Source organism: Salvelinus fontinalis, chromosome 23 (assembly GCF_029448725.1).
Source record: "Salvelinus fontinalis isolate EN_2023a chromosome 23, ASM2944872v1, whole genome shotgun sequence".
Classification (NCBI taxonomy): domain Eukaryota; kingdom Metazoa; phylum Chordata; class Actinopteri; order Salmoniformes; family Salmonidae; genus Salvelinus; species Salvelinus fontinalis.
Genome location: NC_074687.1, coordinates 37804163 through 37822226, shown reverse-complemented (window position 1 = coordinate 37822226; position 18064 = coordinate 37804163). Strand labels below are relative to the sequence as shown.

Sequence of the window (18064 nt, the reverse complement as noted above, 5' to 3'; positions counted from 1 at the left end):
CCACAAAGTTGGAAGCACAGAACCATCTAGAATGTCATTGTATGCTGTAGCGTTAAGATTTCACTTCACTGGAACTAAGGGGCCTAGCCCAAACTATGAAAAACAGCCTCAGATCATTATTCCTCCTCCACCAAACTTTACAGTTTGCACTATGCATTCGGGCAGGTAGTGTTCTTCTGGCATCTGCCAAACCCAGGGTCGGACTGCCAGATGGTGAAGCATGATTCATCCCTCCAGAGAACGCGTTTCCACTTATCCAGAGTCCAATGGCGGTGAACTTTACATCACTCCAGTCGATGCTTGGCATTGCGCATGGTGATCTTAGGATTGTGTGCGGCTGCTCGGCCATGGAAACCCATTTCATGAAGCTCCCGACAAACAGTTATAGTACTGACGTTGCTTCCAGAGGCAGTTTGTAACTCGGTAGTGATTTTTGCAACCGAGGACAGACACATTTTGTGCGCTACACGCTTCAACACTCGGTGGTCCCGTTCTGTAAGCATGTGTGGCCTACCACTTCGCAGCTGAGCCATTGTTGCTCCTAGACGTTTCCACTTAAAAATTAGCAGGGCAGAAATTTGACTAACTGACTTTTTGGAAATGTGCCATCCTATGACGGTGCCATATTGAAAGTCACTGAGCTCTTCAGTAAGGCCCTTCTACTGCCAGTGTTTGTCTACGGAGATCGCGTGGCTGTGTGCTCAATGTTATACACCTGTCAGCAACAGATGTGGCTGAAATAGCAGAATCCACTAATTTGAAGGGGTGTCCACATACTTTTGTATATATAGTGTATATCCATGGTTACCTGCTTGACATCTCTGCCTGTCACATCTCCAAAGGTGCCAGTAGACAAGAAGCTACATGGTCATCGGGCCGGGGGTCAAAACTCCTCAATGTTCTGCTCATTGTGCCGGTAGATTTTCTGTTGGCGGAGCAGTAGCAGGGACTCCCTGCCGCCCTGCCACACCCTTACAACTGACCTTCCTTTAGATGTTAGCTCTTTATTCCCCTACTAATTTCCTTAATCCTCAGCCACAAGTTGCCCTTTTCTGCCTCATATACCAGCTCTTTTGTTGCCTCCCTAGATAATAAAATAAAAATCGAGGCAAAAATGGATTTAAAGAGATAGAAGATTTATTACGTCTTATTAATTTAGGATACTGTACTTTATACATAACTTTCACAAGTTACAAGTTTACTGTCAACACAATATCACACCCCTTTTAAGCAGTTAAGCCGGGGTAAAACAATTTACAAAACCTTTCATAAACCTAAGACCAGCTAGTTATAACTCAAGGTGAAACATGTTCAATGTTACTTATTTGACTGAGACATTATTAAATATCAGTTTAATTCTCTCAGAGAATTATTGAAATCATGCTGAGAGCATATAAGTGACAGTACAATAAAACCTGTTAAATAAAAAGGAACAAATGATATCTGAAACAAAATGCAGTAGTGTCTCGTTAAACTACACAGTAGTAAGCCAATACATTTAAAGATTAAAGGCAATTTGATACGAAATAATAATTGTATGATTTGCAAACTACAACTATTTTCTAAAATATCACTAGCCTTAAAAGCAGTATAAGATCAACATACACATACATCATTGATTCCTCATTTAGTTTCTGGCGCAGTATGTGATTCTATTAGTGTTTTCAAAGGTACTGTACTACTACGCAAGGCAAACAGAGCCTTCGTTTTAGGTTGGAGGCCAGTAAAGGTTCCTCAAGTTGATATTTATTTAATACAAATAAAACTTATTAGGACTCTAATACACGTTTTAAAAAAGTATGACATCTGGAAAAACCACAATGTGTCAGTAATGATGTTATTTACAATGTTTCCTAAAAAAGGTCCTATTCTTAAGTCACTTGAATATTTCCTCAAGTGTTCAGAGTCAAACATCAAAGCAATGGGCAAGTCACTTAGTAAGCAGAAACATTATTCAGAAGAAACAGATCTCCTATACCAAGAAATGATGTACATGGTAACACTCATAATTCTAATCACAAATCAATCTGTGGGATAAAATTAATGGCACATGGTTGAGTCAACATGTTTATGTAATGTAAGATGTACTGCAATCCTACAATCACTGGTTCATGAAACAATCAAACTACAAATGGAATGTTGGTCAAAGAAAGCACATAGAATTCGACCCAAGCTCCTATTTTACAAGTGCAGGCAACTCTGAACATTTAAACCACATCATGCTACCGGCAGACGTAGCCAAACTAAATCACTCACATAAATGTTGTCACTTCAAATCTGCTTCAACCGTTGAAGTTTTGTAACGAGACAGGTATTAAAATCTACCTTAAAAAGCTGCCAGTACATCTTATTGGAACAATCAAAAACACTAAAAAGTTAAACCCTTCATCTGTTATGTGCAAAATGAAAAAGGCAAAACAATTAAAGTGTCTGCTCCTTACGTCTTCTCACCATAAAATAAAGATATAAAAGCCCATTAAAAACAAATACATTCCAAGTGAGCCACAACACACTTTGGTAAGGTCTCATTGACAATGCACTGATTCAAATCGTTACAACTTCAAAGTTCACAGAGGTCCAAAACAAAAAGGACTTATGTACAGTCAATAAATCAATCAAATGACTAGAAAACGAGGAGGAAATAAGACAATCATTTCAATCTTCAAACCATTCGTAAAGGGCCTTCTTTTGCATCTTTACCAATTTCCAACAAACCATTACATTGCATTCCAAGAAAAACGAAAGAAACAGAAACCAAACAATGAGCAAAGACAGTATAGTCCAAACCGAAGCTGAGTGAGAGTTCCTTTCCCCTACAGAGGCAGCAGCGAGGCTGGGCCACTGCCTGCGGTGCGATGGGGCTGATCAGCTTCCTGAGGGCTGAGTCTGGCTGGTGGACAGGGCAGCGCCCCGCTGTGCCTGGCCATCCTCTGTGCTCTGGTCTGCTGTGGCAGGGGCGGAGGCAGCAGGGGTCATGGAGGAGGAGCTGACTCCGTTGGAGGTGCTGACGGAGCTGTGCTGGATGGCCTCGTTCTGGGGGCTGCCTGGGACTGACATCTCCTCACAGCTGTCTTCCTTCTCAGATGCTGCAAACACACACACAAACACAGTAAAAAAAAAAGAAGCCTGTTATGGCTTTATGGTTTGATCATCACCTGTTTTATACAGTACATTATTGCAGCAAAAGTGCTTGTTAAAGTAGACGACTCACTTCAACAAAATGCAGCCTATATTCATTGCACTATGATCATATTCCAAAATAGGATCAGGAGTAACCTCTGTTGGCCAATCTATTTAGGACTAATATGTATATCCTAGGACATTTTGTTAATACTACTTACTGTTTTTTCTGCTCTTAATTAAAGTTCAGTTACAATGTCAATTTAAACCAACATCATAAGGGGCCATTACATTCTGGGGCATGTGGCAGTGTTTCCCACTCCTCACTGCGTTCTCATTTGTTTTTTGCTACCTTGCCAACTACTGCAGCGACAGATGATTACAGCACCTGATTTTAATGACGCTCACACTGGAGAGTATGCAAGACTTGGAGTCGAAATGCCACCAGCTGTTAGGCAGTTGCATTGAATTAATTGGATCCTGATGAAAAAAAAATCCTCTCTCATGCTCCGACTCAAAGGAATGAGGAGGACCGCTATGATAATTAATATAGCTAATGATATGAAGTCAGTTGAAATGGCACTAAGTAATTAACGACTGGGCTTGGTATTTGAGAATGAGAGACACAGACTCCATAATATGCATTTAAAAGGCCCTGTGTGTGTGTGTGTGTGGGGCTCCCTTCGCGTTCGTATTGATAATACTTTGATCAGGTGATTTAGTGCAGGTGAATGTCAAAGCACCGTAAATCGCTCTGCCATTTCTCCCTGCATAAGGTCAATCGCCTTGTAAATCAGCCTTTTTGTTCCATATTCCAGTGTGTATTATTACTCCTAATGGCATTAAGCACAGGAGCGGAAGGCGAGAGTAGACTGCTGATATATTATCATATGCAGCTTTACTAGCTACCCAGAGCAGCCTTCACCATAAGCAGATGGACAGCTCGGTGTGCCAAGAGGAAGCATGGTCTGGCTTGTTTGCAGGGCAGGCTGGGTAATATCCTCCCACCTGCTGTAGCAGTGTGCCTGGGCCTGGACTAGATGAGGAAACATGTTACCAGACAGGGATGGAGGATGATGGGGGCCTGGGTATTGGGGGGGGGACTGTAAGGACTGGGAGAAAACACAGAGTAGCTGAAAAGACCTCTGCACTGAGGCAACACCATGATGGAATCTTTACATGATCTGCTTATGTTGTCACAGTATTGACAGTACGGGTCGTTATGAATAAACGTCACAATAAGGTGCAGAGCGTTCGATTTGTCTGCTGGGGGGGCAGGGAGACCCGCAGCTCCGCTAAAACCATTGACAACTGAGTGCCGTTTTCAAGAGATTGTTAAATAAATGTTAACTATTTGGTTGTAATATCATCACCCCTTGAAAAGCATAGTCAGAATTTCACATTTTCGATTATTCCATTCAAAACAATAGTGCACATTTAGCTCATGCTTTTCATGATCAGTAAAACATCAATTGACCATGTAATTTCAGATACGTGAGGGTAGCCACCATTAATTGAATATTTGAGTGATATAAAATAAAAGGGAACTATATCTGACAAATATGAATGTTTAGCTTAATTTCCCATCCTACATGGGATCTTCCTGTCAAGTAGAAGGGCGCATTGCAGTGGTGTAAAGTACTTAAGTAGTACTTTAAAGTAACTTTACTTAAGTTGTTTTTTGGGGTATCTGTACTTTACTATTTAAATTTTGACAACTTTAACTTCACTACATTCCTAAAGAAAGAATGTACTTTTTACTCCATACATTTTCCCTGACACCCAAAAGTACTCGTTACATTTTGAATGCTTAGCAGGACAGGAAAATGGTCCATTCACACACTTTTCAAGAGAACATCCCTGGTCATCCCTATTGCTTCTGATCTGGCGGACTCGGTAAACATACATGCTTCTTTGTAAATTGTGTCTGAATGTTGGCGTGTGCCCCTAGCTATCCGTAAAAATTCATACAAAATTCTAGTTTGCTTAATGTAAGGAACTTCAAACAATTTATACTTTTGATACTTAAGTATATTTTAGCAATTACATTTACTTTTGACACTTAAGTATAATTAAAACCAAATACTTATAGACTTTCACTTCTGTCATTTTATTAATAAGGTATCTTAACTTTTACTCAAGTATGACAATTGGGTACTTTTTCCACTACTGGCGCATTGCTGATTAACATTACTGTTAGCTGATAATGTTTACTTTGCCAGCTACAGGTAGAAACTTTCTACAGTTGGCTAAACATTGTGGTAAGTAGACCTAATGCACATTTTTCTTCAATGTAAACTTACCCAGTGAAGTTAGCTAACATGATCCCATTATTTGATGTTTTTAAATAGTGTTTAATCACGACTGCTGCTGACAGACATGATAGGTTACATTAATTGATGGACCACGTGAAATTGGCTGGCTAGCTAATAACATATCACATCAACATGGCTAGTTAACAAGTTCACTTTCAGAGGATAAACTAAATGGCTACATCTAATTATTGTTTGATTTGCTTGCCATCTATAGCGGTGATGACAGTAGTCCGACTGAGAACTTAACCAGAACGATGTCAAGCTCTTTCCAAAAGCCTAATATCTGATGAAGCAAGCTAAATGACACGTTGTTTGCTTTATAGCTGGGATCTGGCTACCCTCACGTACAGTATATGCAAATACTTGATCAATTGATGTTTACTGATTGCTGTAAAACTCTGATGTAGAGCTAAAAATGTGGAATAATCGGAAATGTGTAGTTTTGACTATGCTCTTCAAGGAGGTGATATTAAAATCAAATAGTTCGTTATAAAATGTATTTAACAATCCATTGAAAACGGTTTAAGCGGAGCTGGGGAGACTCCTTGCCCCCCCCAGCAGCCAACTCGAACGCTATCGTAACGTTTTATTGTTAACGACCTATAGTACGGTAGAGGCTTGTATCATCTAACTCAACCTCACCTTTCAACAACAGAATGCTTCCGTAAAGTAATGGGATCACTAGATGAGGCTATATTTCTCCATGGTATCAACTAGCTGCAAGCGATCAGCCTTCGCTGAGGTCTAAGATAGGAAGAATCCTCAACAATATGTGAGAAAGATGACCCAATTCATCTGCAAATGGTAGTCAAAACAATCCAGACGACCAAATGAGCACAGTCTGTGACAGGCCAATATAGCTTGGGAGTCATCAGTCCTATAATATGCATGAGGCGTGTCAGCGACAGTGCTATGGTTAACAATAGGGATGTGGAATGAACAGTGGCGCTCGGTGACCGCGCCACCTCTCATCGAGAAAGCGCCGCAGTCTTGTCAAGCTCTCCGCTATAATGGACTCATTTTGGAGGCAATCATTGTCAATACAAGTCAGCGGCAGACTCCTGAGCACTGCCGAGACGTGGCTATGCGTACACGTTCTGCATATTGGCCCATCTAAAGAGAGATGGTGAGTTATGAGCACAAAGCTGAGCTGACAAAAATCCAGAGAAGCAAAGGGGACTGAAATGGTGGAAATTAAAAACTATAGCCTGTTCTTACAAAAGTGCTTACACAGTGACTGGCGAAACCTGGCAGCCATTAAGTTTTACAACGAGCACCTGAGGAACAGGCACTTCTGGGCAAAGTGAGTCAACCATCGCCTCCAAGACAGCCGTTCTACTGACAACAGCAAATTGAAACTAAGAGGCTGCATAAGGCAGACACTATGCACAGATTTGCACATTTCAAAAGGCATCATTAAAGAATAAAAAGCTAAAGACTGATGCCTTTATTCTGCATTTAGGTTTCCATAATGGTGCAGGTGAAGCACATTTAAAAGAATATGACTTGAAATGACAGCTCAAAACAGATGACTTGCAGGAGACAAAAAGGCATATGAATAGACAAACTTCTCTGAAGTTTTTCTAAAAACAGAAAATGGCCTAATGTGTCCATAGCTCTGGGGGTGTCGGGCTAGGCGATGAGCGAGACGTGTCCCTCTGGCGAGAGGTTAGCAGGGCTCGTTTTGGATGTATTTGCAGGGCGGCCTGGGGCTGAGGATAATGGAACATAACTCACTGTGAAAGGCAGATTTCTTCTGCATGGCGGTTACAGGGCAATCTTTATGAGCCAGAAGAAGCTGCTTCAGCCGAGCCACTTCATTTCTCAGCAGGGTGACTTCACTCTGCCAGAGAGAAGGGAAACAGACAAAACACACACTCACTCCATAAAATAGAGACTTGACTGACTGCCACATACTTTCAAACAGATACCCGAGTCTGATAACCATCTGTATTGTATGCATCTCTCATTGAAACATACTATATTTAGGCTAAACCTTCACCATACCCATCCCATGAGGAGCATGACCTGTCAAACCATCAGCGACTGTCTATCGGGGGCTGTGAAGTGCTAGATAAACCTTTGTTTACATCACAACAGCCAGCACACACACATTCCCCAGTTCTGAAAACATCCAGGCTGTGAGGAGACTTTAGCTACTATTTTCTCAGTACCCAAAACCATTATGATTATATTTGACAAAGGGATAACCACAAGTAATTTCTCTCTCCTTGTCTGTCTGTATGAGAGGCCTATATGACCATTACATTACTGCAGAAATACTCATCCCCCACCCATCCCATGAAGAAGAACAGACACAGGGAAAGGTAGCTAACTGGATAATGGATGGCAAGGTGAATAAAGTATGATGCACTTTTTCAATTATGTTGCTCCTTGTGCTATAATTACGGCTCTTTACTGGCACCCGACCAACACATTTGTCAGAGGTGAGCTCTTCCGATTGTCAGCACAACTTTGTGGATTCTGCTGAGATTTACACTCCCGTGTCATTACAGTCCCCATGGGAGCTGGGGATTCTGCATGCAGTAAAGAGAGGCCACATTACGCTGAAGGTGACTTTCACTGGAATTAGAGCAGCCGGGGGCCCACAGAACGCCCTGTGGCAGATTTAGACTCTTTCTGTTCTCCTTTTAAAAAAGGACTATGGCAGCTTAATCTATTAGTCTAAAAGCGGCCAATTTATGTGACTCCAGATTATGGATTCGCATAACGTGACAGATTTAAACAGCTGGTAGAGCCCTTACACATCTCTACCACACCACGCTCACTACGCAGCCATCTCTCATTACAGATAAACAACCTAGTTACCACTGCTGCTTTGTGAAGACGCTCATCCTCTCCACCTCTTCCTCCAGCTATTCCCTGTTGATTATTATTATTTGTGCCCTGGTCCTATAAGAGCTCTTTGTCACCTCCCACGAGCCGGGTTGTGACAAAAACTCACACTCATTCTTATGTTTAATAAATCGTATAGTGTGTGTGGCAGGCTTACAATGATGGCAAAAAAAAACATTTGAGAGTGCGCTGACCCTGGTGCTAGAGGGGGTACGCAGCTGGAGGTTGAATGCTTGAAGGGGTACGGGACTATAAAAAGTTTGGGAACCAGTGGTTTGGATCAGCCCTCCAGTGCAGGTGCAGCTCACAGAGAGAGGTCTTTTAGCATGGCTACAGGGAACAGATGTTATGGTATTGATAGATGTTGGGTGGCCCCAACAGGCAGTGTTTAGCGACTACTTTGATTAAACTAGCTACTGTATTCCCAATACCATAAAGACATAGGTTTGTTGGTATGATGTGGAGGAATCTAGCATGGTATGGATTACACAACCAGACTGCTTTGTTATTGTTACTACTGCATTGGTGGAACTACTAAACACCCAGGTCTGATGAGGTGCACCATTACAACCAGGATGTTAAACCTGGGGAAAAAACATCAATGGCTGCATTCCTTATCCAATTAATATGCATCATGTTGTCATACAGTAGGATGAAGCATGGCGGCCTGAAGAAGTTGAACTTGTTTCTAAGTTTGTGAATTAATAGAATGGGAGCAAATGGTCCTTTCCTTCCTGACTCGGAGGCCGGGAGCCCTGTGGGTTGCTGCCTGCTCTGACACCTCATTAAAAAAGCCCGTTAAGGATGATGTTATAGTAATCGTGCATCATTAGGGCCCACTCCGCTGATCAGCTGGGCCAATGTGTCAGCGCGGGAGTTAGAACTAAAACCGCACCGCTGATTAATGCCTCTTCGTATAAAAGAACACTTTCATTCTGTGACATTCAATTTTCGCCCGCGACTTATTCCGTTCCTCATAGTTAACAGTGGTGCTCTCTGCGACCCCGTCCTTCCTCAATCCCTCTCTCCGCTCCTCCACCTTCATCTGATTGCGTTCATTTAACCCTTAGCAGGCACACCGATGGCCATCAAGGGTGACAATCGGTTATTGTAACGGAAATTCATCACAATCCCCCCCTCCTCCATTTAATTTTCCCCCTCCCCCCCATGTCTTACTTTGCCTCCATGGACAAAGAAGACAGCAAGCAAATAAAACAGCACATCTCATTTAATTGTGTGGAACGCCGATGTGCCGCACCCCGGATCACACTTATCAACAGAGACAACAGTCACATGAACTGTAGAGAACTTGTCAGCGTCAGATCCTAATTGCTTTCTGCAAAATGAAGGTTCAAAAAGACACCTTTCCCTGAGAGATTTTAGAGGCCATCCAGTAAACTGCTGAGACAGAAGCGAGGACACGCTTGTGTGCGGCTGACATCTGGAGGATACAGCTTTATTGACAGGGATGTATCGGAGAATGGGGGGGCTCGCACGCCGCCCGCTGTCACACCGCAACTCCTCTTAATAGGCTTTAATGACTTCATCACCGCACAAGGGGAGAAAGAAAATGCACACACACACACACACACACACACACGTACACAGAAGAATCCCTCATACCTGATGCAATAAGCAGTTACTATATGGCAGACTGAGCCAAGGTGTGCATATACCTGTAGTTGTCCGTTCATAGAGTTGAGGTCCTCAGCCTTCTTCTCCAGCGAAGACACCCAGACCTTCCTCTTCTGTCTGCAGCGGGACGCCGCCGCTCGGTTGCGTTCCAGGAACTTGCGCCTCTTCTCGTCCGGGTCCTCGCTGGTGGCTCTGCGCCGCCGGCCCCCTGTGTGCTGGGCAGGGTGCGCCTTAGACGCCTGGCATGGAGAACAAAATGCGCGGCACAAATTCATCAGAACCAACCTATCAAGCTCTATAACACATAGGCTATAAACATGTATCTCATGGCTATTGTAATGTTCATCATAATCACTAGTTATTGAGTGGGTAATACAAAATTAATATATTAATACCCTTAAAAAAAAGGTACTTCAATGGCTAGTTGTGGAATAGCCAATTTAAGCATATCGCCCTCTGGTGGCCAGTTGTGGTAGTGTACTCACAGGCGTCTCAGTGGTGGAGGTGGCAGGCTGCTGGAGGGTCTGGGGGCAGGGTTCCTCAGGCGGGGCCGGGGGAGGGCCAGGAGACAGAGATGGGGAAGGGGCCAGGGCCGGGGCTGCAGTGTGGGTCACAGCACTGCTCTGGACATCACCAGAATCTCCATTGGTTACCTGAGGGAGCTGCTGGCTTAGTACTGCCTTCAGCTTCTAGGGGAAGAAAACAACACAAGAGCACATGAGCCACGAGTCAACACCTCTCTGCAATGTAGGGATGTTCCGTTTGAGTTGAAAGTCATGAACATAGTCTTGAAGTAGACCAATGAGATCTTTTTTTAAAACAAGGAGTTGCAAAAGACGAAACCAAAACACTATATTCTGTATGATGGGAAATTAGACATCAAAACAAAGACTTCCTCCAGTAATGTTACATAGGAAATATAATAGCTGTCACGGCCAATATCCTATTCCCCTGATGAGCTGGGGATGTCAACTTGTCAGGGGAAGCTCTGCCTCTTGGGTGTGTTTATAACACACCATAGTGCCCAACCCCCTTCTCTGTCCCTGGGCATCTGTCAGACAAGCCATAAAACTAGCTAACAAAGTCACCAGGAACACAGACATCTACAGTGCGTTAAAGAGACAAAACAACTATCTTATAGGCGATACTCCTAACAAAAGACATATACAACTACATCCTTCTAATCTACATGTAGCTAGTCATACAACATACTGGGGAATTAAATCACATGCCAAATCCATATTTGTAATTGTTGGTGTTTTACATTAAAGTCTACGCAACACACTTCACCCGTCCTGCATCTCGATAAAGGTGACAGAGAGTAATTTAAAGCCCAAATACTCCACCATCAAACAGTGAGTAAACAAGCTGAAGGTGAATGAGCCATCTCAACCCATAACAAAGTGAGTGGGAATACATTTACATGGGAGAACAGAGGAGCACATTATTCTAACAACTACCTTTTGCCAGACCAATCTATCTACCAAATTAGTTTATCGTGTAATACCCTTCCAGAAGCTCTTCTGGCAGAAACAAGATATTATTCTCCTGGAATGGCCCATAGAAGGAGGGAGAAGCCAGTCAGATTCATATTTCATTTCTGCCACAGAAACCTCATCAGTGTAATAACCCTCCATCTCATGGGTGTTATTCAACCATCTGCTGCTATATTACTTATCTTTATTTTGCAACTAATTAACAGCATAATCTTCTAAATTCAGCAAGTTAATTATCATTATTGTGGTCTTTGCAGCATCATCAGTCCTTGTAAAGCGCCGTCTCCACGCCCCCGGAGAGCAGGGTGGGTGGGGGGCTGGCTGGGCGGGGGGCTGTTTTCTTGACGTGGGCTCATTAGGTGTTTGCTGATGAGCTGAGTGTGGTGGTGGTGGGGCACCGGGGGTGGGGGGTTCGCAGGTCAGCCAGGATTCTGCTGAACAAAAGGTTCCATGCAGGGTGAGGCTGACTTAATGTGCCTCTCTCATGCCAAGATGCCCCCCAGCTGGCTCTCGGCAGAAGCCCCCCTCCGGTTGGCCTCGGCGACGGCATGTTGAGCACAACGCTATCTCTGCGTTTGTCATCCCTGCGCCCCGCGAACCCAATAAACCACTCCTTACCCACCTTAAAGTCCACCCCCCCCCCCAGCCCTCCTTGTAAAGCTTTACCTGTTAATTTTCAGAGGTGCGGCGTGCTGTGAGCATTTACAGGTTCTGTGATACGTGCTTCATCACCGTGCCAATGATCTACCTAACAACAGTCCATATCTCTGCCCTTCAACCATCACTACTAACACAAAGGGCCAGAGGCTGGAGACACTGCTCATCCACCCTGGTTGAGGCATTAAAGAGATACTTTGGGTATTTTGAGTCAGATGAACTCGTAGATACCATTTTCATGTATCTGTGTCTAGTATGAAGGAAGTTAGAGTTCTTTTTGTGAGCCAATGCTAACGACCGTTAGCACAATGCCTGGAAGTCTATGGGTATCTACTAACATGCTGGTATCCACAAGACTCTGGGGAAGTAGATAAAGGGCGTCATTGCCCAAATCCCGAAGTATCTCTTTAAGCCAGGTCATGGTCTAACACCATTCACTAGCATCTGTAACACCTACTCAACTTTAATTACAATTTATATCAAATACAAAACTGCTAACATCATTGCAAAACACTTGTTTCTAGTTCCCTCTTCTGGTTAAAGTAAGGAACTACAGTACAGACATAGTACCTACCGTATTGGCATGAACTACTATTGTACATAATCCAAATGTAACATTACTTTGTGGATCAATTTGACGTAGTTTGGGGGAATTTCAGGCATGCACATATGCACAGAACCCTTGACGGTATGTGTATGAGACAAAGACATTACCAGCTTAGCTTCTGATTGGACGGCTTGAGGCGAGGGCGGTCCAGGGATCCCAGGGACGTTAGGCACTACGGAGACGGGTCTGACAAGCTGACAGCACAGACACACACAGAGACCAGCACAAGGAGAATTAGTCTCTCCCAGTGAGAGGCAGGCAGCCCCCTCCCCTCCCAATATGTGCACACATACACACACAGAGCGCCGTACGCTCAGAGTTTTCCTCATATCTCAGCCTCATTAGGCTGGATGGCCTGTTATTTTGTGGAGGCAGCGCCACATGGAGATGCACCATGTACGCTAATGAGCTCCTGCCTGCCTGTGTGGAAAGCATATGGACAGAAGGGCTAAGCACAGGAGAGGGATGGAGGGAGAGACGAGCTGGAAGGCCAGAGCCGGGTCTCCTCTACCGTCTCCTCACAACGAGACGGATGGAAAAGGAGAGAGAGAAGGAGAGGAAAGGGGATGAAGGGAGGAGGGGAGAGGAGACCCAGCAGTGGGATCTCTTCCTTTCCTCGTCAGTGGCTCCCCACAGACTGGGAGAACGGAGGTCTTTTCCCCGCTGTGCCGCCATCAGGAGATAATCATCTGCTGCTCAGTGTTCCACACAGACAATCAGGGCCAGAGAGAACAAGACAGGGACCCTGTCTGTCTATCGTCACCAGCCACACGTCGCTCTGGGGGAACTAGGGACAGGGAGATTTCTATAGGGCCTACGATATGGCTAGATTAGCTAATGTCCTTAACAGACACTGAAGCATAATATCCAGGGGTGGCATATTAATTGATTGCAACACATCCAGTCTGCCAGAAGTCAAGTGTGGTGATTCAAATTGTACAAGGACAAATGGCAGTGAGGCACCCTGGACTGGAACATACAACCGTTTGGCCTACTCACTGTCTTTGCCAAGGTGACATACAGCTGCTCTCTTCTAAGGCCCATTAGTTCCCCCATCGTCCCCTGCCTGTCCAACGCATGCGAAAGACACTAGCACCAAAGTAGTAAATAGTGAGCCTGTTCTAGGGGCTGAATACATGGCATTAACTAATCACTGGAACGTGGATTTAGGTCTAGTTAAAATGGGCCTGAGCGAATGTGCAGCACACTGTAAATCCATGCATTTAAAATACACATTGGAACTCCATAAAGCAACGAGCGTGACATACGATACTTACAGGAATTGCGGTTGGAATATGTACACTAGATGCGATGGTTGCTGGGATTGCGACGGGCATGGTTTGTCCATTAGGCAGCTGAAAGAGTACAGGAAAAGTTCCAGAGACTGGACTGGAGGGGAGAGAGGAGACACTATGGGTTACACAACAACCAGCAAAAGAATATCTAGTTATGTAGTAAATTATTTCTCCTTTAAGAAAGTTAACATACACAAAACAGACACCCAAAGGAACATAAGGTAACGTAAAATGGACAGTAGAACTTTGTGGATTTGTACTCGTACAATATGGTACCAGTATTGGTCACTGACAACAAACCAAAGAGCATACTTTTCAATTAACCATCTTACCACAAAATGCAAAACCATAAAGACACAAAACATAAATACAAAAAATAAATTAAGCAAAAAAACAACAAAAAAGTTATACAAAAAAGATCAAATAATTAACATTTTTTAGTTACTTACACTATTGGTCTATTAGAGGATGGGACTTGGGTAATTACAGAGCTAGATGTTGGCGATGGGAGAGCTTGCTGTATAACAACACTAGCGTCTGAGGTTGCTAGGAGTACATTTGGGACTTGGAGGGATGCAGGATGGACTATAGTAGAGGTTGGCAGTGAGGTCGGCTGCAAAGATACCTCCTGAAAACACCATACGAGACCTTAGCTGCATTAAAACCTTCAATGACAACCATTCTCTAGATTTCAACTACCAAAGAATGCCATAGTTGTGTGTCATTCTTATAGTACAGATTAAAAGATGGATATATTCATAACTGCTAATAGACAAGGATCTGATGTACAAAATATAAAAGGGATTTATTTATCCAAATAATTTTTTGCAGTTCTGGTACTACTGTGTACTATTGTGGGGAAGCAGTGAAACTATCAACCAAAGCACTGCAGAAGAGAATCAGTGTTTCAGTGATCCCCAGTAAGAGCTGTTAGTCTTCGATGAAAATATTAAAAGATGCTGCAAATGAGCATATGAGGGTAAACCTTATCCTTAGATAGCAAAATAGTCAAAACAGTAGTTTAACGCTGTTACATTGGGTGGTCATTTGAGGGTAATTCACTCTGAGCTTATTGCAATGTTGTTGAGCAACATCTCTGATAAGCCATCCATTGGAGTTCATGGACACTGTATTAGCATACAGTGCTTTTTCAGCAATCAGAGTATTGTCCAACATTCAATGAACACTTTTCAACAATGAATCAAACTGTTTGAGTTTGAATATAACCCTGGCTGTTCAAGTGCTGAGACAATAGTTGTTAATGTCCAAAAGTAAAGACTTAAAATTGCCCTACATATCAACTGATCCACCAGGATATCAATGAATGAAGTATACCAAATCCTTTACCTTGTCGTCACTTGTTGTAGATTCCGGATGGGGCAGAGGGCTGCCCCGATGTGCCTCCACAACTGAGTGGTCCTCAATTTTATTTTGTATGATCATTGGTGTGGCAAGAGGCGACAGATCCAAGGGCATCTGCATTTCAGAAACAAATATCAACAGATCAGATCTGGAGCAACCTGTACTACCAAGTGAGCGTTAGCTTTGATAGCACCACTGAATAGTAATTACTCACCTTTTTGAGGTCATCCTCAGCAGCTTTTTTGAAGTCATGCTCAAATGGACTGGTAAGCTCATTGAAGAGTCCCACTTCCTCACAGTTCTTCAGAAAGCGTGTAGGTGTTGGTGTTTGGTCTGCAACATAAGACAGGGTCTCTCTCTCTCATACCACTTGAATGAATACTAACATTTAGTCATTTAATTGTGGGCTCTTGTAGTGCTTACCAGCAACGATGACACTGTTGTCCCTTGCTGGACCAAACTTGAGTGTCATCTCATGTTTGTGTTTGTGGACAGCCAAGTGGTCTTCGTTTGTAAATCGCTATGGAATGATGAAAATTTATAATTTACAGATTTTCATAGATAACTAACAAAGACAAACCAATTGGACTTTAAAAACATACCTGACCACACCCAGGAGCAGTACATAAGAAAGGTTTGTCATCACTCATATTCAGGAATTCCTTTTATACCCTGGAATGCAAAACACAAATAATGATTTGCACTGTTGTAGGTAGAATGTCCCAGATCAATGATCATCACCTTATAGAAGGCTCTGTCAATGATTGTATCTGCTTTAGGACTTTGTGTGGGGACAAAGCTTATTGATAGCAAGTTGGTAACTGTCCCTTGTAAATGCATGGTCTTTTTCTGAGTCAGAAGAGTGAGAGACATTGCTGGTCATAAACAGAGGATATCTATCTAAATGAATCGTGGAAACTCGGATTATGACAGATGACACAACTGTATATTTAGCTAGCAAGATAGCTAAAGCATCACTAGCTAGCTAGGTAACGTTAGTTGGGTAACCTACAACAGCAGTAGCTAGCTATTATGAAACTGACAATACAACATTTCTGACTAGCTTTAATTCAGCTAGCGTTGTCCTTATTTAGAAGACAAACAGATGACATGCAACAATTTAGCCACAACATTAGACACAAACCTTGGAATTTAAATTGTTGACAAATTCAGCACGAGCTAACAAAACAATGTGGATGGTTTTGTTTACACAGCCCCTCACCATCATCAAGCTACCAAGCCCTATCCATCCACACCGCCCATTTAGACAGGGTAGCATCGGCAAGCATATCACCGTCGCCATATTAGCTCTATTTATAAATGCTAATACAGAAAGGATCTGCATTTATCACAGACCAATAATTTTTATTCAAGCTTATATCCCCACGAATGCCAAGAAATCGTTACAAGGGCGATATTTTTGTGTACAATCACTGTCAGTTCGTGGACACTTACCCACGGGCTCAACCCTTGATATCAAAATCCCACGTCTGTACAACGGTCTCGCGAGAGCATATTTTCCGAATACGTCACTTACTTCCGACACACCACGGCCACATAGAAGCAGTCTTTTCCACCACCCAGCAATAATATAGAAGTGCAGAGAAATCAGTTCACAATACAATATACTATTTAAATTGTATATTTTCCTTCAAAGCTAGTCATGAGATGCTGTTATAATGCCAACAGAGATGTGGCGAATACAACAAATGTGCTGGGACAATGCCACATCCCCAATGCACACAAAAAAAGCACAGTAGCAGACAAAATTGTCTGGAATATTATAGCATCCAATCTTGAACAAAGTCCTTGAGTAAGGGAACAATACATAACGGAGTCCAGGTGAACAGGGCCGGGTCTTCTATCTTTGGTAGAACAAACTACAACTCTGCTCAAAAGCAGTGCGAGGTGGATCCCACCAGAACAGAGAAGGGATAAGAAGCACCCTACATAACCCCAAGGATGGGGAAAGCCAGGTGACGAGTGAACGATATTACCATCTGGGGGATGGAGAAATTAACTCCACTGGAAGACAGGTATACACACCATGGTCTTGTTCAGAGCACACAAAATAGTAAAACCTCTCAAAAACAGTGTATTTTTGCTGTACAAGTTCAGGTAGTACCATCCTTAGTTTTTAAATGTTTTCTGTTCCCTGGGTCTTAAACTGGATGACATCCAGGAGCTGGGGTATGAAGGGTGACCATCTCCAGAAAACACATGCAGATTCCTTGTACATTATCTTTGTGATCTTTTATAGCATTTTTATGAGAACGTAACCATCGCATCAAATACATTACAGATCCAATTTCCTCCAGACCCATTCGATTTGACAATGTACCTCTAGTGTTCTTAGGCGCATTGAAAGGCTCTAAAATCTATCACTAAGGGATAAATCAACTTTATGCAAGCTTAGCGTGAACCAAACTGTAATAGAGTTAAGGGCAATCCTGTCATGATCTCCAGGCTGTTTGACAAACTAAACACGTTCATGTAGAGAACGTCCAAAATAATCTGGACCAGTGACCACTATTTAGCACAATCAAATTGTGGTCTAGATTTATTTAATTCCATTTACAAGAGCAAGCGCCCACTTGCTGCCTACTTACAGAATGCTATTGACCTGCACTTGAACCAACGACAACATAAATGTGGACACACAGAAGCGAACACGATGCACTGAAAATGGCAAATGCACCAGACTGATTTACATTAAATCTA

At 42.9% G+C, this 18064-nt stretch overlaps 1 protein-coding gene across 2 annotated transcripts; it reads right to left on the bottom strand.

The window, feature by feature from the left end:
* Positions 1 to 1115: 1115 nt before the first annotated feature.
* Positions 1116 to 17773, bottom strand: atf2 (activating transcription factor 2). Of its 2 annotated transcripts, none has more exons than XM_055878701.1 (12): positions 16799 to 17773; positions 15946 to 16015; positions 15767 to 15863; positions 15558 to 15676; positions 15329 to 15457; positions 14431 to 14609; positions 13964 to 14075; positions 12794 to 12880; positions 10412 to 10615; positions 9968 to 10165; positions 7173 to 7278; positions 1116 to 3086 (listed from the first exon to the last, which is right to left on the bottom strand). In XM_055878701.1, the coding sequence occupies exons 2-12, from the start codon at positions 15991 to 15993 to the stop codon at positions 2866 to 2868; spliced, it is 1500 nt and encodes a 499-aa protein (XP_055734676.1). In that variant the 5' UTR covers positions 15994 to 16015; positions 16799 to 17773; the 3' UTR covers positions 1116 to 2865. The 2 variants fall into 2 exon arrangements, with proteins under 2 accessions (XP_055734676.1, XP_055734677.1); XM_055878702.1 differs by lacking the exon at positions 16799 to 17773 and adding an exon at positions 16488 to 16791.
* Positions 17774 to 18064: the final 291 nt, after the last annotated feature.

Coding starts and splice junctions, on each gene's coding strand:
- atf2 (XM_055878701.1), bottom strand. CDS start 15,993: ATGAGTGATGACAAACCTTTCTTATGTACTGCTCCTGGGTGTGGTCAG. Junction 14,610..15,328: donor CTACAACAAGTGACGACAAG/GTAAAGGATTTG, acceptor TGGTGTTTTCAG/GAGGTATCTTTGCAGCCGAC. Junction 12,881..13,963: donor ATATTCCAACCGCAATTCCT/GTAAGTATCGTA, acceptor CTGTGCTGTCAG/CTTGTCAGACCCGTCTCCGT.